We start from the raw sequence: 24829 nt of genomic DNA, 5'->3' as shown, positions 1-24829 counted from the left end.
CACACAGGAATCCTCATTGATCATCGGTGGCTTTCCATGAGCCTCAGATGTTGAGAGATCAGAGCTTCAATCTCACTATGAAATGATATCTTACAATGTGAAATGGTTCCCAGATGTGCTAAAAAAAATGTCAAAGAAAGTGCAAAGAGAATATTCAGGTGTCAGTATTTCTGCCTAGTTCACCTAGGGGTCTAATAAGTGATCACACAGAAAACGGGGAATCTCTCCCCCATAATGGTGAGCAACTTTTGATTTTGTGTCAAAACATATTTAAAATTTGAACAGTGCCGTCATTCCTGCGGCGTGCCGCTCTCTCCGTGGGGCTTGTCACAGGAGGCGTCACGGCATGCAGCTCCAATACACGAGGCTCCTTTCATTTTTCTGTCTGACATGTTAAGTGTGATGGTACAAAGAGGTTCCATTTTAATTGTTTGGACAGATCACTCAAGGGAGAGGCGCTTTGATTTTGGGTGTTGACAGAATAGGCACAGGCTTGCTGAGTTGCTTTGGTGTCTGCCTGCCAGTTCTGGCACTGCACTGTATTGATTGTTACAGGCTGTTTACCTCAGGCCGCACTTAAGCTAAAGGCCAACCTTTGTCCAACCTTTCACAGTAGCTATTGTTGGGGGAATTAAGTTACTAGAAAGCTCTGTTATGCTGGGATGACTTCTTGTTGCTCCACCCATTTGGATTTGTAAGCAAAACTCCATTCAATCACATCTTGACTGTCAATCAATTTTTATTGGATAATGTTTCAGGTAGACATGAGGACATCTATACAGCGTGCTTAGTGACAAACAAGCCATTGATCTATAAGCATGGTTCTACTGTATGTATAATATCTGTATTAAATAAGATGAATGGGCACTTGAGCCGTGCCGTGCAGGCACTTTATGAAATAGGAGTATACTTCGATGAAGCCTAGTGAGCGGTGAGAAATCACCTGTTGATGGCCCATAATGTAATAGAACATTCCTTTTGAATAGGCGGGAACCATAATGTCACACAGTCCATTAATATTCTCCTGCTGTGCCCACGTCTTGGCTCTCTGCTCTGGGGGAATGATTAGGGTGACGGACGATGGGGCGATGACACAAGAAAACAACTTCCCCACCTCCCTTCTTCTCTTCACCACCCCCTCCCTTTTTCTTCGCCTCCCCTCAACCCTTCAACACAACAGCCACAAATTACCCACTTTGCTAGCAATATTATCAGGGCTGATCGTTGGTGTCCATAATTAGAGTCTTAGTGTCGTCTAGCCTCCATTAGGCTAACAATAGAGCCTTGGAACAAGGCCACTTTGGGCAAATAACATGTTGAGAACACTTGACTTTTGTGAAGAGATAGTGAAAAGCATCTGAGGCCATTACTGATCCAAACAGCCTTGAATGGTTCTGTGGTGGCTGGCTCTGTGAAAGCCACGGATAGGCAGACTGTGGAATCATCTCCATTGCAGAAAACACGCATATACATGGGCAAAGATGCATAGGATGCAATCACAAGCAGAAACCACACTCATGCGTCTTTCTGCTCAAACAGTGACAGTGTTTTCCCTCTCTGTGCCTATTCCTTTGACAGAGACACAAATACAAATATCATCACACTGCACGCTGCAGCCTAGTGGAGCTTGTATTTCAATCACACAGCGTTAGATAGCTTGCTGCTGAGTTTCCTCCCAGGCTACGCAGAGAGAGAGCGCGCTCTGTATTCTGAGCCCAAGCCCCGTTTGATCTCCGTCATAGTCCCTCTAAGACATCATTGTGTAACACTGTAAAAGCGGACGGCTTCATGGTGCGAAGGAAATATCAAGGAAGTTATTCATAAATATTAGATAAGATCAAAACAGCCGGTTGCTCTCAGACTCTGAGCTCCTGGGTCAAGCCATCCACATCCCTTTGATTTTTCTTCTTCCACTCAGGCTGAGCAGAGAGGATGGAGCATGCATTGAAATTGAAGACCCCCCTTTAAAGAGCTAGAAAACAGGAAAAAGTGGGGGGGAGGCGGCGGGGAGGGGGACATGTAAAGTCCAATCCTGTTACTAATAAGCCACTAATAAAGCACAAATCTACTGTTTTGTTTCATTTCTGATCAACACTTTTCATTATTCATAATTCTCTTGTTTTGATTACCATCCCTAACGCACAGTGCGCCAAACCTGAGGAGATTAATAGGCAGCATTCTCCAAACTCTTCCTCCTCTCCTCCGGAGCTGACACAAATTGGTGAAATATCACTTTGATCATGCCTCCTGAACAACAAACAAAACACAAACCTAATTAGCCTAATTCAAAATCGTTCCAAATGCCTCTGTTTGTTATGAAAGCCTTCCTTCTCAGTGCCGTTGTTAAAGATAAAACTAAGTTGGACAAGAGTCAGTGTTTTACCTCCGCTATTTGCCTTTGTGTGTGTGTGTGTGTGTGCGTGAAAGAGAGAGAGTTTGTGCTTTTACAAATAAGTCCCTAAATGTGTCATGTGACCTTTGACCTTGCTGTTGAGAGTAAGCAGGAGGTGCAAGTTGCTCTGATGCATCAGTCCTCATTGCCTCAAGACCACATATACCTGGAACCAGACTGAGCATAACTGCTTTAAGCAAACTTACAGGCTGGGAAAGCTCAGTCAGCTGACTTTTTTCTTGATATTACTCATCCCATCTGGGTAGAAATGTCAAATGGCAGGGGAATCAAAAAGCTTTTGGATTTATTGCACCAAATTTTAGTCTAAGTAAAGAATGAGTGTAGGATCTGCTAATGTACTTACTGTATACTAGATAAATCATCATATCACCAGTTTTACATTTTGCATATGTCATGGAGTTTTGATTATAGTCTCGATGATCACATCAGAAGGCTTCTGTATATCAACTCATGAATATGCTAACTCCACCATGAAATAAGTAAAGTGCTCGTCTTTTGCTGCTGGTGCCACTAATTTGCTGTAAAAGTTGACGCATCGTGTCAGCGTCTGTTTGCCAACGGGGATTTTTCCAAGGGCAGCAATGCACCAAAGCTATACAGCATTTGAAGTGTTCACTTACTGCAAGCAGCATGAAGTGTACCTTGCAATGCTAGCGGATTAGCTCACGTTGCCTCGCTAACATATGCAATGACTGCCGGCGAGCTCTTCCCCATTAGGTTGGCACATCAAAGGCGGCGGGAGAAGTTCTTCACAGGCAGTTAAAAGTGGGCTCAGTGTGGATCTTGTAAATACCGTCTTTGAGTCTGTGCCTCTCGGGGGACACTTCACACACTCCTCCAGTCAGGAGAAGGGAGGGAGGGAAGGAGAGGAGCAGTGACAGGCATCAGAGGGGAGGAGGGGATGGAGATATTCGGGGTGGGGGGTGGGGGTGTAGGGGTTCTGAGAGCCCAGTCCCCTGTCACCATCAGGATAGGATCTGTGGATGAAGAAAATCACTCTCCTCTCGCTGTCTGTGTCTTGCTCTCATCCTCTTCCTCCTCTTCACACTTCACATGATAGCTGACAGTGAAAGTAGAGCATAGCTGTTTTCCGTTTTCTTTTGAGTCATGTTTTTCATAACACATAAATAGAGCATGAGGCGTCCTGGGAATTCTGTGATTCTGTGTTTCAGTATACAGGCGGACACAATAGCATCCACTCTTCTCAAGTGTTGTTGAAAACATTTTATCCATCATAGCCGTTTGTAGGGCTCTGGTGAGGCCCTCGTCTCCGCAAGGAGCAGAAAGGAATAAGAGATGTGTTTTGTTACGCACATACCGTACGCTCCCAAGCCCATTGTTGCCTGGTTTTGCAGACTGATCAATGCAAATGCTGTTATTTACCCAAGCCTGAAATGAAAAGACTATGGATCAATTTGATGCACTTCCATAGGGTGTGCTCACAATGGATGGCTGTTTTTTGTTTTTTTTTCTCCTCCTCCTTAGCCCTACACTCCTCTTCTTAAACAAGACCCCCCTCCTTCAACATCGCTAATGCAAATTATACTACCATGCTCTCTCTCACGTACACAAACCATCATGGATGCCTTCTCTCTCTGCACGCTCTTTCTCTCTTTTTCTTTCAAACAGTGTAACACCAGGGCTGCATCCGTCTGAGCTGAGTGTGTGTGTGTGTCTCTCTCTGTGTGTGCATGTGTGTGTTTGTGTGTGTTTTGGGCTGACCCACTTTCTGTGCTTGGCCAGGCTTGTGCTGCTGCTGCTGTCTGCTGTGCTGTTCTGTGCTGTGCTGCTAGGGGGAGATCCCTGCAGACTCCCCTGGAACAGACTCCAGCTCTCCTCCTGACAGACACTCACCGTGGCATGTTATCCCCCCGTGGATTGGAGACCTCTGCCTCTCTGTCAGTGTGTGTGTGTGTGTGTGTGTGTGTATGTGTGTGTGTTTCAGATACACCTTGATGCAGATGCTTGAATGACTACTCAGAAAAATGCATGCACATGGGTGCACATGCAGTAACACCATCCTTACCAACACACACACTCTCACACACACATATTCAAAGCACATACCATCCCAGATCTGTATATTTTTAATTCCATCCACCTCCTCCGGCTCCTCCTCCTCTCTTCCCCGTGTTTGTCTGGAGTTATTGTTTCAATCTTGCTGCATCAGGGGGCCCCTGAAGGTTATAAATTAAACATAAATGCAAATGCGCTGAGCCATTGCCCTCCTCCACCTCCCTCCTCCCGCACACACACCCGTCCTCGCCATTCAAACAGATCAGTGTGTCTGCGAATTAATAGGAGAACAGTGGGCTTTTTTTAATGAGCGAGAGAGGCAAATTAGAGTTGCAAAGCCACAGCGCGGCACACCCAGAGCTGCAGCCGAGGCAACGGCTTGAAAAGCCGGGCGCCATCATAGAATATGCTAATGCCCCAGGTCCTCTCACTGTCAGCCTTAGTGTTGCTCTAGATGAGATCAGAGCCGAGGCTTTGATCTGGGACGCTGATGGGAGCCAGAATCGTCATGTGCGCAAAGTACAGAGAGCAGGAAGGGTGTGGATGAGGCTTGTTCTAATTAGAAAAGGTGCACATAACCAGTGATGAATCTCCAGTTTGACACTTAACATGTAGAAATTTAAGGATGTATAGTTTCGTCTGCACTCGTACACACACCAACAGCGTCACTTTCTGTCACCTACACATTTTCTATCTCTCACACTCACATACACAGATGATGTAAATGCGATGTCTTCGTGGGGTGTCCTATAGATAAATAGCCATCTGGTCCTGTTGATGCTATAGGCTGGGCCTGAGCATAGAGAATGGTAAACACCATGGAGACTTTGTAGTTGGACCATAACAATGTTATGGCTTTTATTCTCTGCCATATGGGCTCATAAAGGCAAATGGCTGGGAAAGGTTTCCAGGGATGTCGTCGCTTTTATTTGTCTCCAATGAGTGAGCTTTCATTTGGAAATTAAGCCTCTTGCTGTCAATGTTGAATATTTGAATTTGTTTTTTCTATGTATGTTATGTGACACAGTAGTTAAGCAAAATATATCTTTTGTCTATCTAGAGATTATCTTACATGAGAATTTCTTACCTTTTTGCTCGGCACTGTCCTGCTGAAACATAAGGCTGATTATATTTCTGCTTGTATTTCTATAGATTTATTTATTTGAGGCTCTAACTTGTACTAACAACATATCTCCAGCAGGGGTCTTCCCATTGTCATGGACATGGCTTCATGGTGAAATTACACACTACATAAAGTATCAGGCAGGGTGAACTGTACCTCCTTGTTTGGCCTGTGTGACCAAAAGCAGCAATTAGTTCTAAGAAAAACGTGGTCATCAGTACCCCTACAGTCATCACTGTTACTACGGCCATCGTAAACTCCACCACTGACCTCACCATCATCATCGTCATCACATTTGTTCCCACCACCACCAGTCATCATCATTATCATGGCCATCCTCAGCACAACTCTCATCCCCAAATCCTTCCCTTCCCACCCTCCCTTCTCCCCTCCACCCCTCTTTCATCCACAGCTCCCTCTGTTGATCAAATGCATCTGATCTCATCAAAGCGGACCCTCTGCTCATTCAAGTCCCAACAGACATCCCGGCTTCTTTACTAAGCACTATTTTACATTCATGTTTGAATACCACTGATGGGATAGCATATCTTGTAGACTTTGGTTTTGTGTGGTCCTACACTGCAGCCTGGGGTTGATTTTTTTTTCTTTTTTTTTAATTGTCATTATCAGTTCAGAGAAGTTCCTCTCTGACAAAGTAAATCCAAGGAAGGAAATTAAAGGATGTAGCCTTTTATTCAAATAAGATCTTAATGAAGAATGGCTTTAATATTCATAATATTCATATTACATTCCTATGGAGACTTGCAGTGAGTTTATAGTGACCTTAATGGTAATTTTAATGTATTACACAGAATAGTCCTGTAGTAATTATATATTTTATAGTATGTTATATGTCTATGGTTTCCCTTTCATCACAGGATTGCTATGGTTCTTTTGTTGAAGGAGAACATTACTCTTTTTCTGGCTGAAAAGAACTGATTGGAGCGTTTAGGGGATAAACTCAGTGGATATTACAACATTATAGCTGCTATGAAGTGTGATTACATTCTTATTCCGATGGCAACATTATTGCGCACAGCTTGTGGTTGCGTGTCCGACTCCTGTCAGAGCTGCAGAGAACTGGCTTGAGCCGAGGGACAGAGATGATGGAAAAAGGGAAAATCAGATCTGGATAACTGAGTAGAAACTCGTTCGGGCAAAGTTAACATGTGCTGGTGTGTTTATTTGATGGTTCTGCGCAGATTGGAGGAGCAATGATTTCGTGTACTTTGGAGATGCACAATTTCTCCGGTTATTAATTGTATAAAAATAATGTGCACTTGAAACTGAAGGGAAGGAGTCATTCCTCGACCATGTGAGGTGTAATTATGCAAGAAATCTTGTTTTAATGGTGTCAGTATGGGACTGTGTGGCAAGTCAAATCACTGCCACATTAATGTTTATTATTTTGTTGTAAAATCAACCTATAAAGCGTCGATAAACACAGAAACATCAAAATGCAGCTTGCGTAATGGCTCTCTACTCCAGTCCGGATTTTCCATGTGAGGCGCGTCGGAGCCCTGGAGGTGGATAAGCTGGTAGAGCCCGCTCTCTCTCATGCCATGCTGGGCCACAAGGGCTCCGGGAGACGCTGCTACATATTACCGAGAACCGGGATGGAGGAGAGGCGGAGGGGGGAAGAAAAAAAAGTTTCGTTTAAACCTGGCAGAGAAACTTTCAACATGAAGCCTTACAGACGCACCATTTCAACACCACCACAACAACACCAGCGCTAGAACAAAGCTTGCTTTTCCACTGAATATATTTTTCACCTCCCAGCTTGTGTTTTTCTTCCCCTCTTGTTTTATTTTCTGTGTGCAAGGCTGGTCGGGGCTCGCTGTCACTGCGCGCTGAGATGTTGGAGTGACCATGGCTGCGCAAGTGGCATCGGCTCCGACCAGAACTAATAATAAAAATAAGAAATTATCCAGCGGTTTGGGTCCGGAGCTCAATTCGGGGAAATCCGGAGGAGGAGTAGGAGGAGGAGGAGGGAACGCACAGCGAACTGGACCGATGTTGGGTGCCGGAGATGGGACTCTGAATAATGTAGACCATCAACGCCGAAACGAGCTCAACATGGTCCATTCAACTTCCACGACCCACAACGCTCCGGACGGTCACGATAAGGATGGGAATAACCTCACGTCCGCCTCGGCGTCGACTAATTCAACCACTTCCTCGATGGAAACGGGTCTGATCGCGAACCACAAGCTGAAATGTGTGGGGAGCGGAGATCCCCCTCAGTCTCAGCCGCCGCCGCAGCAGCAGCCGCCGCCGCAATTCGGACAATTTGCGCCACATCAGCAACGACAGATCCAAAGTAACAACATCGCCAACAACAACGGCCAGGGACCCCGTGGGGACAGAAGTATGGATCACCAACACCACGGTGGCAAAGAGAACCTGTTGGGGAGCCAGGGGGAGCCACAGCAGCAGCACATGCCAGGAAAAGGTGAGGGGGACCTCACCTGTAAACCCGCGGAGAGGATGATGGGTACCAGGTATGAACACTCTAACTTGGGGCCAACTAGTAACAACTCCGAGTTTAGTAACAACTATTACACTCCAAGGCCCTGTTATGAGCAACATGGCGGACAGCAGCAACAAAGCGGTGGGATGGGGATAACGCACTCCTCGGCACATAACAGCATGGAGAACTCCCACGAAGCAGGGTACCACAACAGCCAGTACAACCAGTACCCGGCATACCGGGCGGGCTACGGCGGCGGTGCCTACGGGATGATGGGTCCCTCGGGGTGCCGGCAACCAGGGAACATGATGATGAGCAGCAACTCCTCAGCAAGCCACGGCAAGTCCACATTGGGAGCTGCTTCGGGTGGCTTTCAAAGGTTCCCGGGGCAAACTCAGCAGCAGCATCCTTCAGGGGCCACCCCGACCCTAAACCAGCTGCTGACGTCCCCAAGCCCGATGATGCGGGGTTATGGTGGTGCCTATCAAGACTACAGCGGACCCGCGGCGCAGCAGCAAGCGGGCATGGGCCTGGGGAAAGACGTGGGGCCCCAGTATGGAGCCACCTCGGCCCACGGCTGGGGAGGGCAGCAGAGGAACCACCCGCATTCAATGAGTCCAGGCAACGGAGGGCAAGGCCTCGGCAGGACTCAGGTAAGTTTAGGAAACTTAAGTCAGATGCTGCGGTGTGCATCAGTCAACTTTAGTTTCTCAGCGCTGGTGTGTCACTCATAATTATCAGGTGTTGTGTGCGGTGAGCACAAATACAGGCTCTGTGTGCGTCGGACAAGGTATATGTAGACGTGTGTTGTGAAGTTTGGGAGGAAATATAGGAATTATAGGAATATTATGGGGTGATATTTTAATGCAGAGCAACTGCCATGACGCGAATAATTCTGACTTGTGTAAACGTTTTAAATATTATGTGTACTTGAGCTTTAATATGACAGAAAAAGGGAAGAAAATGTTGGCTATTTATTTTTAAAAAATGGACCATGGACTGTTTTAATTACACGGATTAATATGCTAAATCGGAAACTGTTCTTATCCACAGCTTTCAACAGTTTACATTCCAGTCGTGTATTCTCCTTATTATTTAGTTTTTAGTTTTATTCGCTAGATAAAAGGCAACATTCATGTTGAGATTCACCTCTGCCGACGTGGTCTCAGACACGTTGCGAAACGCCCTATTTAGAGGACGTGTTGTGTTCGAGGCGCTCGTCGAGCAAAGTAAAATATCCCCCTCGAAAACGTATATAAATACTAATAATAAACGCCAATAATATAAAATACTTCCCATCCTCTCTCATGTAACCGGTTTGAAAAGTCAAACGGACACTGCGGCCGTCGAAAGACCGCCTGTCCGTCTCCGCGCGCTCTGCATTGAGCTGGAGCGCTTCTGTGCGCCTCGTTTATTCCCGTGCAGCTCTGTTAGGAATTTGAATAGTGGAGGTAAACTGCCTAAAAGCTCTCCGTACTCCTGGCTCACAGTTGACATCCAGTCTGCCATCTGATTGGCTCCCTGTGGCCCCGCTGGGCAGACTGCATTCAAAAAAAAGGAGGATTCTTACAGGGATTTTTGGCCATGGCGATGTAGTGATGCTGCATTCATGTCTTATGGGAATACTCCTCTTATTTGGAGGCCGTCCAATGCAATAATTGTTTAATGAAGGTTTAGCCTACTCCTGATAATTATTCTCATATTTTTCCATACCGAACAGACATACAAAAACACTGCAATGCCAGCCCAACGTGGTGAAGAGTAGATTAATTATATATTCTAGTGTCATATGAGTTTTAATCTTAAATTTCTTATTATATGTAGATAATTTTCCAGTTTTGTTTTTTTTTCTATCTGAGATAAAAGTATCATCCTTGCAGCATTCAGAGAAAATGCCCCAAACATTTGTTTTTCCATGTGACATGAATGCATCGTAAAACATAGGCTTGTTTGTTTGTAATTTAAGGAAACACACAAATGCTCTTTTCCAGAGAAAAACATATTCATGTCCACAGTTCTAGACAACAGCCCCTGAAAGCTGACTTCTCCTCTGCTGCAGCTGGGTGTGGAATGCCTTGCTCTAGGTCTAACAGTGGTGGGAGGGGAGCAAGTGTTACTAATTATTCAAGTATTCCTCCTTCTGTTTCTGGGGACTGCAGTCAAGGATCGCTGGGTGTCCCTGAATCCCACACTCTTTGGGAATCCCCGTGTTGAAACACTGCTGGTGTAAACAGCGTGGAGACCTACAGCCAGGGAAAGTAGGAGCTGCCAGCTCAGAACTCAGCCACAAAACATCACAGGGTTTCTCTAGAAGAGCCGTTATTCTGTGGTTGTTTTTTGATGCACTAAATTATGCGCACTGCTGGATGGCACATCTGGACGACTGGAGGGCAAGGTGGTTGAGCATAGTTTATACTGTCTGTCTCTCGCAAAACAAAAGCAGTTCATTAGCCTACATTGTTTCAATCAAAGGCAATTTGCGTTGGATGCTGGGGAAATGAAATGAAGGCTTTAGTGTGGGAGGGTTTACTGTGGTATTGATTGTAGCAAATTATGCACCGGTAAGAATGGTCACCAGAAACCTACAATAATCTCACTCCTTGCTACAATTATCAGTGCTAATTATGCATGGATTGGGTATTATATATATACATATATACATATATATATATATATATATATGTATGTGTATATATATATATATATATAATAACCTCAAACAGTTTATTAGTCGTTCTATTCTATGCTATTCTATTCTCTTACATTTAACATTATTATTTCTCAGTATTCTACTTTAGGAGTAAGTGCATGTGCTACTGTGTTTTTTTTCTCTACCAGCATTTCAGCAGCAGTATATTCACGCTACAAAAGCTATGTTTCTATGTTTAATTCATATTTGGAGCGGCAGCACCGCTCTCCTGTGCACTGACAGGCCGTGTGAGAAAGGCGAGCTGGTGTAGTGCATAATACTGCCTCCAAATTGGCCCCGTGATATGACTGCGCTTCACTTCAGAGCGCGTTTGGTCGGAGCACGCCTCTGTCACCTGTTGGCACAGTTTCCCCTCTTTCAAATTCAATTTCCCTCCCCACTGCCTCTCTTCAGGAGCAAGCTGTGAGCGAAACGAGTGCACCTCATTTACACCGCTGTCCCCCCCCCCCCCCCCCCCCCCCCCACCCTCCCTCACACTCACTTGTCTGGCCACTCACCAAAATGAAGACAGAGCTCCACCACTGTGTGTGTATGTGTTGTGTATTTGTGCACACACATCAGAGATATGGAGGATATGTTATTTAGAGGTGTTTGTCAAACCTGCTCTCTCACCAAAATGACGTTGTCCCAGTTTTTCAAATTACTCTGGCCTATTTGACTGAGGGAAAACAGAACTATATTCAGTGTTCAATTTGTGACCTTCTGTCTGAATGTGTGTCTGCCTGTTTGTCTGCACATCAACAGCTTCAAATCCAGACTGTTACAGTATGTACCTATAGCAGCAGTACAACAACATATGTGCAATCCTAATGACTTATTTAAGTGTACATCATGAATGATACAGCATTTTCTGTGTCATGCTATATGTGTAACAAGGATCCGTCTGTTATCCACTAATCAGAACAGACATAAGACACACAGAGAACAATAAAAGTAATTAGTAGATAATAATGGGGACCTAGTACGCTGGAAATAGTGTTGTTGTTTATATAATTACAGCAGCAACTCATTTAAAATCTGACCTAATAAAACAAGAATGAATGGATATCTACAGTATCCACTAATTTATCACTATTATGCTCTGTGTTTTGCCTTTGTTTTTTTTAGAATTGAAATCAAAGCTCAGTAGTTCTACATATCAAAGACTAGACCCAATCCCATCCTTGGTAATGTGCTTACCTTGAAATGATCCCTGCTCGCAGTGCTCTCCAGTGCATACTGTTTACATTTCTCTCTTATGAATTATTAGTGTGATACGAACAAAGACTTTATAATGGGAGCAATGCATCAATGTCACATTGTATTATGCGGCTATCTCAGGGAGCCTTGTGCATAGTGATGGGCCTGACTGTGGCTGCTGGAATTTAATTTATGGTACATGTTCTGCATCGGACCGACAGCCCATGGGGTCTGATCAGGAAATGGGCACACAGGTGTGTGTTTAGGTGCTTCACTATATGCTGGGATGTGCATTTATGATGTCTGTTTATCTGAGTTCATCCTTTAGTATGTGTCTTTCTCTCTGTCTCTCTCTGTTTGTGTGTGGGTGCAGGCAGGAACAGGCTAAAGCCCCTTCGTCAGCACTAAGCAGTCCAAACTCAACCCCGCCCCTCTCACAATGTCTCTCTTTCTCTCCATCTCTCGCTCTCTGCCCCGCCCGTCAGGCGTTTGTTTATGTTGTTTTGTTTACATCTCTGTCTTGGCCAGCCAGCGCAGTGCTGATTAGCAACACTAGAGTGAAATTTTAATTTGCTCTGTTGCGTCCGATAAGGGCCCCGCGCAGCGTTTTTCATCTTCCGTGGATGAAACACAGAGCCTGCTTAGGTAATTGGCAGGCCGGGGTTATCCCTGGTCTGCATGTGGTTTCCACAAAATGCCAATTAATTCTGATTTAAAAAAAATAAGAATAATAGAAAAAAAAACTGTCCAGTTGCATCATTGGGTGCGAGCTCATGTATTATTAGCCGGCTAATAAAATAATTGTAGTTTTTTGTTTTGCCCACTGTGCACTCATAACATCCCCTGGAGTCAAAGGTTGATGTTTAAACGCCCTGAAGAAAGGATTTAATTACTGCGAGCAGGCGTTGATTTGGTGTCAGCTGTTTCTCAGCTCTGTCTTATCCGAGCTGCTGGTGTCAGGAGGGAGCAGAGAAAACAAAACCATAGCAATTTTGGGGAAGAAAGTTAATTGTCCATATGGGAGAATTTGACTTCTCCGTGTGGATGGAGGTAGTATGAGGGGTTTTGGATTTGACTTGATAGTCATTTCAATTTCATTTATCCACCTTATTTAGCCCCTTCTCGGCAGTGGTGACTTCTTCTCATGATCACCCTGTATGAAGAGCTTGAACTGTTCACTGGCATTCTGGGATTTGTAGGAGTTATCAGAGTATGTATGGTGTAAGATACAACTATACATGGATGTAATGGACCTTATAGGCCATGTGCCAAGCGAAGAAAACCATAAATTACTCTTTCACTCTCAGCTGACTTAAAGTGGAGAAACAGGCTTCTTTAATTTTGCACTCAATACACACACACACACACACACACACACACACACACACACACACACACACACAGACACACACACACACACACACACACACACACACACACACACACACACTAAGTTTTTCTTCAAGTAGCTTTGTGTGACATTTCTGGGAGGTTTTGCAGCAGCAGTGTTGCTTTGGTCATGATTTATCTAACAAATACACTCACATTGATATTTATCACAGACATATTTATCTAAGAAAAAAAAAATCAACCACAAGCAAGTGTAATTTGATCAGTTTCCCATTTTTTTGTGATAATTTTATTGAATTTTCATTTGTCTTTTCCATCTCAATAGGTCATAATTTACATAAACATACTTGGATGGAGATCTGGCTGCTGTCTTTTCAGTTAGCAGAGAGAGAGAGAGAGAGAATATAGGAAGGCCAGAGATGTATAAATGTAGGCGATATTTGAAGTGAGTCACATGGAGGGCTGCTGACTTCTGAGAAATGGGCCTGGCCGAGTTCAGAGAGAGAGAGAGAGAGAGAGCATCAGTATCTGAACTCTGGCAAATGTCAGCATAGTTAATATCCTCTCCCTCTGGATCTCACCCTGCTTCAGCTTTGTGAACGATGCGAGGAAAAAGAAGTATTTACGAGTTGTTGGCCTCACACACACATGCACGCACACGCACACACACACATATATTGGGTTTCCTCCCTCTTTCAGTGTGTGTGTGTGTGTGTGTGTGGCTGGCAGGGTGCCAGGTCTCATGGTGGTGGGTGCTGCGGTGGCGCCCCATACCCCCTCCCACCCCGCCATCGCCACCACCCTGACCTTCACATATGCTAATTAGCCATGTGGAGCTGCTGAATGAAAGGACCACCCCTCCTCCTCCTCCTCTATCCCAGAGGAGGGGTGGTCTTTCTTACTCAGGTGGTCCACTCTCACTCAGTTGTTTCCCTACGTGGGTTTATTTTTCTGTGTATTTGCAAAGGAAATGTACGGCACATAACTATATACTTTCTAAACAGATGGTCCTCTACACAGATAGCTTTCACTTTGTCTCTGTTTGTGTTTTCCATGTCTTTCATCTGCCTCTCTGTCCCTGGCTGTCAGTAGCAAGCTAGGTCTCCCAAGGGACCTGCAGTCAGTTCAGAGGTATTTAGACAGCCAGCATATCCTATCGAATATTTATACACCATACTGAACAGATCTGTGGGCCACTAGACTGAAACCCTGTCCTGCTTTAATGTTGCCTTCCCTGCAACAAGAGGGAATGTGAATCATTCAGGTCAGTCTCTCCAGAAATTAGCATTTTTGTGATTGCAGCAAATAATCCAAATTCAAAAAGTCAGCATGATATTCTCAAGTACCAACTGATCTCCTTCCTCTCTGTATAATACAGCTAATGGCCTGACAGTTCAGCTCTACAAAAAGAGAAGACAGCAGGATAATTGGCAGATTACCCTGGGAGTTTTATCTATTTAAGAATTTAGAAGATTTGTGATGCACATTCTTTTTTATATTATTAACACTGTATAATTTTAGAATTTCTTTTACCTTGAGCTTTTGGTTTAGCCTCGCTGACAAAATACTCTGCTTATTAAAAAAATGAGCACAGTAGAAATAAAACTTGAAGTTAGGTGATGAAGAGTTAGAGGTGAAAGCATTTTTAAGAATTTGAAGACAGAAGTTTTTTCTTCTTTGTTAATTCAGGCTCTTGTATTTTTATATTTTTATATTTTGTTCAGGAAATAAAAAAAGGATGTTAGAAGAATTTTTCAGTAGTTTTTGATTCATTAGCTATATGTTTTATATCACAGAAAGTAAAAATGTGTGACTCTCAGATGGAGGTAGTCATGTTTTGGTAACACTTAAGTCCTTTTTGTTTCATTGGTTCTTACAGTGTCACTGCACAACATCAAAACACTGAGACAACCTGCTGCATAATCATGTGTTTTTTGTCAAATTAGTTGTAAAAATATAAATGTCTGTTCACCTAGACTTCATGTATGAACTGCCAATCGCTGCCATCCTACACTCCTCTTACCAGCCTGTGAGAAAATCATCATTATCATCAACATCATCATCACCATCATCCGTCACTTTACACATCAAAGCCTCTGCACTCCTCTCTGTTTCCAGACTGTAGACTGTGCACTCCAGTCACACGTCTTGCTGTTTGGTTTGAGTTGATCCTAATCAGCGCTGGCACGGTGGGACCATTTGCTCAGTAGAAAAAAAAAAAAAAGAAAAAGAAAAAAAACGAATACAACCAAACAGCACCAGCAAGGCGCTGTCTGTCGTTTGTGAAGCACAGAGAGACAAAAATAGAAAAACGATGGGACACGGACAACGCACCGAGTTTCTGTTAATGAGTTTTGTCTGTTTCTTCAGGTCGTTTGGTTTTCTCTCAGAGTCACGCTTTCTTTTTTTTTTTTTTCTTCATCCTTTTCTGTCACACAAATATAGACAACACAAACACGCACATACATGCACACACTCTTAAACATGCACTTATGTGTGCACATCTCTCTCTCTTGTCTATAGTGCTGACTGGTCAACCATGTATTTTCCCAGCCACAACACGTTCCTGTCATCTTTTTCCTTTCCTACCAAACACAAGATTGTCCATTACAGTTTACTGCGAGTGTGTGTGTGTGTGTGAGAGAGAGAGAGAGAGTGAAAACAAAACTTGTGTGAGGATATATTGGTGATTTATAGACACCGGTCACAACAGGACACTAGTGGTCACTCCTGGCTAAGCGCTGCCTCATTTAGATCAATTTTATTTTAGCAATTTAGGAAAAAACTTCACACCACTTCCCCCTCTAAACACATATACGGAGTGGATACACACACGCAAGATGTTATGTTAGAAATGTGGTTGTGATGTGTCGCACTGGGTGAAGGCATATTTAGCCCTCGTATTTGTCTCTTTTTCTCGCATTAAGCACATCTCTGATATGGCCAGACTTGTGTGCCACATTCCAACCACTCCTCTGAAACAAACCGGATGAACTGGATTAGATATCGACAACACAAGTGAACTTTATTTTAGAGTTTAAATGTCTTATTTCTTTAAGATGTTAATTCCTCCAAAGGATATCAATACATCTGGAAGCGCAGATGTACGCTGTGCACACTTAATTTCCCTGCGCCTGTGTGCCTGTGTGTTTCCAAGTGCATGCACGCGTGTGTGTGTCTCCCTACTCAATGAACATCCATAGTTACTGTTGGCTAAACATGCAAAGGTTACTGTAATGTCAGACACATGCCAGAGGGGAGTGTGGAATACCACATTAACATAATCCATAGACAACTGTCCCATTTACAAACATTGCCATGCCAGGCTGATCGCCACAGCACCGCAGGAGCACATGACTGCTCGTGCTTCTGCCACGCTGCATAAGTACTGAATGGAGTAACTACAACAAGATCCTCTAACAGAAATACATTCACAAGGGAGACGGCTAGTTGTCAAATTTTGGCATGACTCGTCAGGACAAATTATGACGCTGTAGAAAATGCGAAGACGTCGTTGTTTTGCCAGGGTGCACGTGTGAACACTTTGTTGTGTATTGTGAGAACACCTACTAAATGAGTGGATAGAGACTTTATTAGATTCAGCATGAAAGTATTGGAATCAGACCAACATAGAGCCTTATGCGGAGGTTCACTCCTGAGCGATTCCAGTGTCAAAAAAAAATATTGAGAATGGCTCTCCAGGGCATTTTCTTATCCAAATATCCGCAATTCAGGAGGAAATGTAGTTGTAATTTTTATTAATTTTTTTAACCACTAAGGCCAAATGATTTATTTTCTAAGCAAAGTCTTGCTTGCTTTTGGGAATCACAACTGTAATGAATACAAAGTAAGTAACCACTGAACTAATATTTGAAGCATTCAGTGTTAATTAGATGTTTTATGGTAGTGGAGGCGGCTAACATGTTGCCCTCTCACCCACTGGGGCTGGAGTCTGTGCTGACAGTCGGAGTGATTGTTTTGATAATTATGTGTGCATAAGCTGGAGAAGAGGCTCTTACCGCATTATGAAAAATACATTTTATATTTACAGCTTGGTTTGACTGTGCGAGACTGCGCTTTCAGCATTGTTTTGAGGGATTCATTGTTTTCACTCGCATAACGGGTATTTTAATTAGTCTGTCTTTGGAAATTCCCTGTGTGTGTTGTGGTTTGTGTTGGACACTGCAGACTCCCACAGCTCCCAGACATTTCTCAACTTTTTACACATTGGCCACATTCCAAAAAGCGGAGTCATGCGGAAACTTCTGCCTATTCACATTTTCTCCTCTGTATTTCAGAGGATAAACAACCTCTCCATCCCTCTGTACTGTTCTATCCTTTCTCTTTTCCCCAATTGTTTCCAAGTCTCTGTCTTTTTTGTCTTTTGGATGCTAGTTGCGGGTGACCTTGGCTGGTGACTACAGTGCCTACTCATTAAGTAGTAAAGATGAATGGTTCCATTATAGCAGGGGGAAAAAACGAGCGGGGCCAATTAGCGGTAATTAACAGCGGAGAGGGCGAGGCGCTCTGGAGGGCACCCTGACCCGGACTCTGGAGGGGGCAGAGGGGAGCAGGGAGCACGTGTATGTGTGGAAAAGATTTAGGTATATGTTCGTAAAAAAAAGTGCGCGTGTGTGTATTTGGGGAGGTGTGCGTTTGTACATAAACGTATACATGATTATAGGTGTATGTGTATCGATGTAATGGGAAGGTTTGTATTTTTGTGTGTTGGAGGGGACAGTTATAGGTGTGTGACGATCAATGTGAGAATGTGTGGGGGTTGAATTTAGATGTACATACATGATATCAATATAATAGGAGTGTGTAGTTGTGAATGTAAGAGGTTTTAAGTGTTTAAGTGTGTGTTTATGTGTAATCAATACCATGGGAATGTGGTTATATGTGTGTGAATATGAGTATTAAGGTTACAGGTGGGTTTCAGTGGTGTTTATGGAGTGTTTAAATAAATGGTATTTATATAGCACCTTTCTAGTCTTCTGACCACTCAAAGCGCTTTACACTACATGCCAACATTCACCCATTCACACACACTTTCATACACTGATGGCAGAGACTGCCATGTAAGGTGCCAACCTGCTCATCGGGAGGAGTTTCTAATCATTCACACACACACACACTCACACACCCATGGCACAGCCTTCGGGAGCAATTTGGGGTTCAGTATCTGGAGGATCCAGGGATGGAATCGACCCACTCTACCTCTGAGCCACAGCTGCTCCTTAAGGTGTATATCTGTATCTTTGCATGTACATTATAAGACAAAGCTGGAGGTGTATACCATTGCAGACATTCCTGTGTGCTGACAGATGGGAAAATCACCAGGGGATTCGGCACATTTGAGCATTTGGAGGTGACAGGGTCAACAGCCGGCAACACCTCTCTTAGACTCTTGACCCCTGATGTGATGTCACTCCCCCTCCTGGAGCCCTTTGGTGCGGCCAGGGAGCTTGTTAGGCTTGAGAATAAAAGGTCTGAGAAGAAAAGGCCCTGAAATGCCAAGCCAATATACCATCAGCGCTAATGAACATTTTGTGATGATTTTTGTTCTTAATTGGGGATTTTTTTTTTTTGTGCTGATCTGCAGTATTTTAGCATCTCAGCATCAAGGTGAAACTCAAGGTTGTTCAGAGAGAGACTCTCTTACTCTCCCACTGTCTTCCTCTTTCTCAGTGGCTGCGCTTGATTTATTCACCCCACCTACTTCCCGTTTTTTTTATCAGTTCTTGGGTGAAATTGTCACAGACGTGTAATCCTTTGGGTGCCACTAGCTGGGAGACCTACACGTGAGCCACGTACTTGGAGAGATGGGTGTGTGTTTGTAATGGTTGGCGGTGGGGCGTCTAAACAGTAGGTAGCACTAGGTCTTGTGTCCAACATGGAAGACCTGGCAAGTTAATAAAGCGATGTACAATACACCAGGAGACAAGGCTGTGTTGTCACTTTAACAGACATGTTAGAATTGGCAGTTAGTGTGAGAGAGCATTTGTAAAGGCTGAGGATTTTTTAAGGTATTTTGCAAAGTGCTGGCAAAGTGCTGCTTTCAGGGCCCCTGAAATTGCAATGCCTGGTAAATGGATGGTTTGAGGAGTATACAATGTATTAGAAGTCAATTGTGCATGGGAGGGCCTATTTTCCATATCGCTAGTCGAACAAGTGTGTCATTCTGTGTGTGTGTGTGTGTGTGTGTGTGTGTGTGTGTAGCTGTTGCATCTCTGCCTTCGTGGCACATACACACGCACATACAGACTATACATGCCCCTGCTACATCTATTCCCCTGTTGGTTCAATGTGTCTCGGCTCCGTCATGTGCAGGTTTGTCTGTATGGTAGGGTTGGGGGGGGGGTTACACTGTGGGGGCCGCGGCATACATCAGAAACCATTACCCATAATGGCCTCTTTCCCCACACCCCGCATATCCATTCCCTTTCCCTCTTCTGACATTTATTTTATGACTGCTTACATATCAAATATTTAAATAAACAGAAATAGGGGCTTCGGCTGCGGTTTGCCTGGGGGTGACGGGGGGAGTTGCGGCGGAGAGAGGAAGGGGATGGATGATGACATTCATTTCCGAAACTAGGAAAGAAAAAAGCAGGGTTGGGTGGGTGGGTTGGTGGTGGTGTAGGGTGGGAGGAAAAGCAGGAGCAGCGGAGAGGAAGGGGGAGAAAAAAAATGCTTCGCTTGGCTCCAATCAAAGCAGGCGGCGTGTTTTTTCGCTTACGCCTGGCAGCAGCAGTGACAGACGGTTGTGTATGCGCATGTGTGCATGGGTGTGAATGTTTATGTGCGTGTGTGCACACTGTCGTGGGGCTCATCCGTCAGCGTTTCCTGGGGACGCAGGAGGACGTGGGAGAAGGCCCTTGTGGCTCATAAAAAGCAGCCCGCTGTACTGAAGCAATATCAACTGCAACCGCCAAGGAGATCAGAGCACGACGCAAAGTAACGAAGGGAAAAAAAAACAACAACAAGAAAAGAAACAAAGTGAAACACAGCAATGAGAGGAGGTGGAAAAAAGAAAGGACAGAGGGAGGGATGCGAAGGTGAGGTGGAGGAAGATTTATCTCGTTTCCTCAGGAGAGGATGATGGAGAAAAGGTGGGGAGGAATGTGAAGGGAGAGGTAGAAAATAAAGGGGAAGAAAAGAGAAAGGTGTGTATATATATATATACATATATGTGTGTAGAGAGACAGAGTGGTCCTGGGGTGCAGGCGGCTAGTCTTGCGCTGGCTGGCGTCGGTGGGAGGCCCATTACTGTCAGGCTAATCTTAAAATAATTAATTGCGAAGTCGACGCTTTTTAAAGAGTATTGTAATTGAATCCTAAATTAGGCTTGGGAAAGGGGACGCGTCCTGCTTTGCTGCAAGTCTGTTCCCATTCTCCAGTCATACACACACGCACACATTAGTGGGTCATGCGCACAGGCGGGCAGAAGGAAAAAAAAGACAACAGGCGAAGGAAATGCTAATGAAATGCATATTTGGGGAGAAAGGGGCCATCTATAATTTAGCTGTGCTCTTTGAATGTGAATGATGTGTGTGCAAGCGCTGTGATTTATTTTTGTTGTGCAGAGGGATAATTCTGTCAGAGTAGGCTTTTATTCTTGTAAACAAATGTGGGGAAAAGAGCAGAATAAAAGTGGAGTAATAAAGTAAACAGAATGGTATGAATACATTTAGCTGCTGGCATGAATAATTTGTATAGGGGACGGAGGGGTTTGATGAAAGAGAGATGACAGATATGGGAGCCTTGATATTGCCTGATGAAATTTTGGGTTGGCCTCCGATTCGCTGTTTTCTGGCACTTGTTTTCATTTCTGTGTGTTTTTTTTTTTCTCGCTGATTAGTGCTGTGTATCTCTTCCTTTCCCACACCCGCGCAAGTAGGTAGAACATAGCCTTCACAGACACATGCACACACCCAACATTCACTTTATAACCCCTCAAATCCTCCAAGGCCCTTTCGTACTAGCCTCCTCAACGAGGCTCTGCTTAAAACAAGCAGCTCAATGTGCTTTCACTTACACACACTGCTGCCCACATGGCTCCTCCTGGATGACCCCTGCAAAAACTATAGGCTATAGAACTTTCTGGATCAAAGCTCTGGGAAAAGGGTCTGCCCTCCATAAACGTCGGCCCTGCTCCATAACTCTGGCAGGAGCCAGGGAAGAAAGATGGCACAGGGTGCAGGGTCAGGGAGACAGTTTAGGAAGGCAATAATGGAAACTAAGCAGTCAACAGATGCCTTTGGTAAAGGCTAAAAAGTAGAGGAACTGGGATTATCTGCAGGATAATTTAAGCCCTTGCTTCAAGGTATAGGCTATAAACTCTTATTGTCATAGTCATGTTGTTCATTGAGATCAATATTGGCAAATTTACTTCATTTTACAGTATGTTTGTATATAACTATGATAAAGGCTTCAGATATTTAAAGTATTTGATTTTATTGATGTGCTCAGTGTTGACCTTTTACTGTATCAGCTTCAGAAGCACAAAGAGATTCCAGGATTATGTATACATGGAGTTGCAGTCATTCAAATAGCTTGAAGTATTTTCTGTTACAGTGCACTGTGCCTCAATCTCACCTCCACAAACACTACAGGAACCAGTCTAACCACTCCGCCAACATGTTGGCCCATGCTGCCGTCTGCCCCGATGCACTGGGCTGTGCACTCCAGGTTCAGCTTTCTTGTCGTCTGTATTAAAATCCTTGTCAGAATTGAAATACAATGAAATTCTTTAGCTCTGGCACAAGAATCTGGCTGCATCTGTATGACAAATCAAACGTTCCTCATGCTGTTTTCCAAATGTTTGAACCGTATTCAACTCCTATTTGGCCCAGATCTGACAGCTATAAACTTGGCTCAGAACATCCCATTTTCTCCTGGCTGACTGGGATGAATAACAGCAGAGAGGACAATATTGTGGTCGAGCTGAGCACGGCTGACTCTTCTGTCTCTGTGATCCCTCTATCAATAAGGAACACAGGCCTGTCAGAAGACCTGCCAACTGTCTGGCTGTCCACGCAGCCTGCTCTCTACACAACATCTGGACACAGATGGTACACACTAAACACACACACACACACATACTCACACACAATACAAATACACATGTTTTACTGATACTGGCAGACGTTCATAGACATGCTGTACCTATACAGTTGGTAAATATAGTGATGTGTAACTATACATGCATCCTCATGCACATTCATATCCACAAACATAATTAACTCACATATTGATCAAGGTCTTTCACATTATCTCTCAAGTCCAAACAAGTCCAACAGAAAAAGAAACTTAACCAAATCTTTAACCCCCCAAATACCAGAAATACACATACAAACACTATAAATAACCAGACATCTGTGAAAGGAAATAAATAACAAAAATAAAATGAAATGACAGAAAAATTTGTTACATTGTCATGCTGTCAGCTACCATATCCTCAACAAAGGTTAGAAAAGGCTGCCAAATAGTATGAAATTTCCTAGTAGACCCTCTGACAGTATATCTAATCTTCTCCAATTTAAGATGGTACATGACTTCCCTGATTCAATGACTATATGTTCGTGGAATAGGGTCTTTCCATTTAAACAATATCAGGCTCCTGGCTAGAAGAGAGCAGAAGGCCAACATGCTGATTTCCCACCTACTAAGAGGGACTCCCACCGGGGCCACACCAAACAGTGCAATGAATGGAGACGGCTCTACTGCTTTTCCAAATATCCTAGAGAGAAGGAGAGAAGGTCTCAAAGATGGATTGCCAGAATGTGTAAAGCTTTGGACATGTCCAAAACATGTGCAGCAGAGTGGCTGCAGCTTGCCTGCATTGATCACATGTGGGATCTATGTTGGCTTTGATCTTAGAAAGTCTGACTGTAGACCAGTGCAAACGGTGCACAATTTTGAATTGAATAACAGCATGCCTAAGACATATGGATGAGGAGAAAATTCCCTGTATTATTTTGTGCCAAGTTTCTTCTGAAATTGGTTCGTCTAAATCTGTTTCCCATTTATTTTTAAGGAGGTCTAAAGGCGTCAAATTGTAAGTGTTGAGTAGTTCGTAAATTATGCTTATAGCCTGTTTTTGGACCGATTTACGGTAAAAAATTGACAGAGAAGTGGGAGAGCATGATGGAAAGCAACCCGGGTTCGAGGCTACAATGTTCCGGAGCTGCAAGTACCAATAAAAGTGTGATCTGGGAATCACATTTCTGCACTAAATGTTTGAAGGAGGCAAAATTGCAGTCAATATAGAGATCAAACACAAGACCATACCCCTTCTAGACCAGGTACCAAAAACCTCATCCATCACTTATGGGACAAACATGTGGTCTTTTGCAATTGGCGCAGCCTGCGATAGGCCATAAAGGGAGAAGAGAGAAGGATCTTCTAAAATGATTCCAGGTTTTGATTGAAAATGATTTTGATTTTGTGTGAATGGCGGTTTAGAACACAATAAGGCTGCTAGAGAAATGGTCCCAATAGACACCCCCTCCAGAATTGCCTAATCAGGGACAGTGACATCGTTCCTCACCCAGCATAGCAATGCTCTTATGTTGTGTTTGGGAGCACCTGGTTAGGATGCCTCCTGGACACCTCCTTCTTGGAGGTGTTCCAGGCACGTCCAACTGGTAGGAGACCCCAGGGCAAACCCAGAACACACTGGAGGGACTACATATCTCTTCTGGCCTGAGAACACCTGGGGATCCCCCAGGAGGAGCTGGAGGGCAGTGCGGGGTGAAGGATGTCTGGGCTTCCTTACTTAGTCTGATGTCACCGTGACCCGGTCCCGGATAAGCAGTGGAAAATGGATGCATGGATGGATCTGATTATTTAGTTTGGAAAAGAGTGATTTTGTTAAAAAGACCAGAAGACACTGGAATATATACAAAAATTTAGGCAGTACGTTCATCTTTACTGTATTAATTCTTCCACCCAGAGAGAGACGCAGGGCATCCCAGCGCTCAATATCTTGCCTCAGATTAGATAATAGAGGCTGATAGTTAGCTGCATATAGATCTTTATGTTTATGTGTAACCCATATCCATAAGTACCTGAATTTCTTACCTAACTAGACCCTGACTAGTCCCAGCTCCAACAGACATCAGCTCATTTTTCTGAATGTTAACTTTGTAGCCAGATATTTTGCCAAATTCTGTAAGTAAAACTATTAACTTAGGGACACTTAAGGGGTTACAATATGTACAATTGCATATCGTCCGCATAAAGTAAAACTTTATGTTCAAATCCTGTACACTGAATTCCCTTGATATCAGCATTTTGCCTCAGAGCTAGAGCAAGTGGTTCCATTGCAACCGCAAATAGAAGTGGGGACAAAAGACACCCCTGTCTCATGCTGCTTTGGAGCTCAAAGCAGGTGGACAGATTATTGTTAGTGTGCATGGCAGCCATCAAAGATGTATATAAATTCGATCCGTGACATGAACTTATGGCCAAATCCAAACCTCTTCAGTGTACTGAAAAGATAGCCCCACTCCACCCAGTCGAAGGCCTTTTCAGCATCAAGTGAGAGCACTACCTCTGGTG

The 24829-nt window shown here is 44.0% G+C and overlaps 1 protein-coding gene across 11 annotated transcripts in view; it reads left to right on the top strand.

The window, feature by feature from the left end:
- LOC121880586 (AT-rich interactive domain-containing protein 1B-like) overlaps positions 1-24829 on the top strand; it is a 209576-nt gene that overhangs the window by 19676 nt on the left and 165071 nt on the right. For 7 of the 11 annotated variants that reach the window (XM_042387891.1, XM_042387892.1, XM_042387894.1 and 4 more), the window contains one exon: positions 7375-8675. The exons of the other annotated variants lie outside the window; for them this stretch is intronic. In XM_042387891.1, coding sequence (XP_042243825.1) covers positions 7422-8675 — 1254 coding nt within the window. In that variant the 5' untranslated portion in view covers positions 7375-7421. The remainder of the gene's footprint in view (positions 1-7374; positions 8676-24829) is intronic. 11 annotated transcript variants of the gene reach the window in all.

The sequence above is a fragment of the Thunnus maccoyii genome, chromosome 16, assembly GCF_910596095.1.
Source record: "Thunnus maccoyii chromosome 16, fThuMac1.1, whole genome shotgun sequence".
Taxonomy (NCBI): Eukaryota; Metazoa; Chordata; class Actinopteri; order Scombriformes; family Scombridae; genus Thunnus; species Thunnus maccoyii.
The sequence above is the reverse complement of the archived record's forward strand: the minus strand, read 5'-3'. Positions and strand labels throughout refer to the sequence as shown.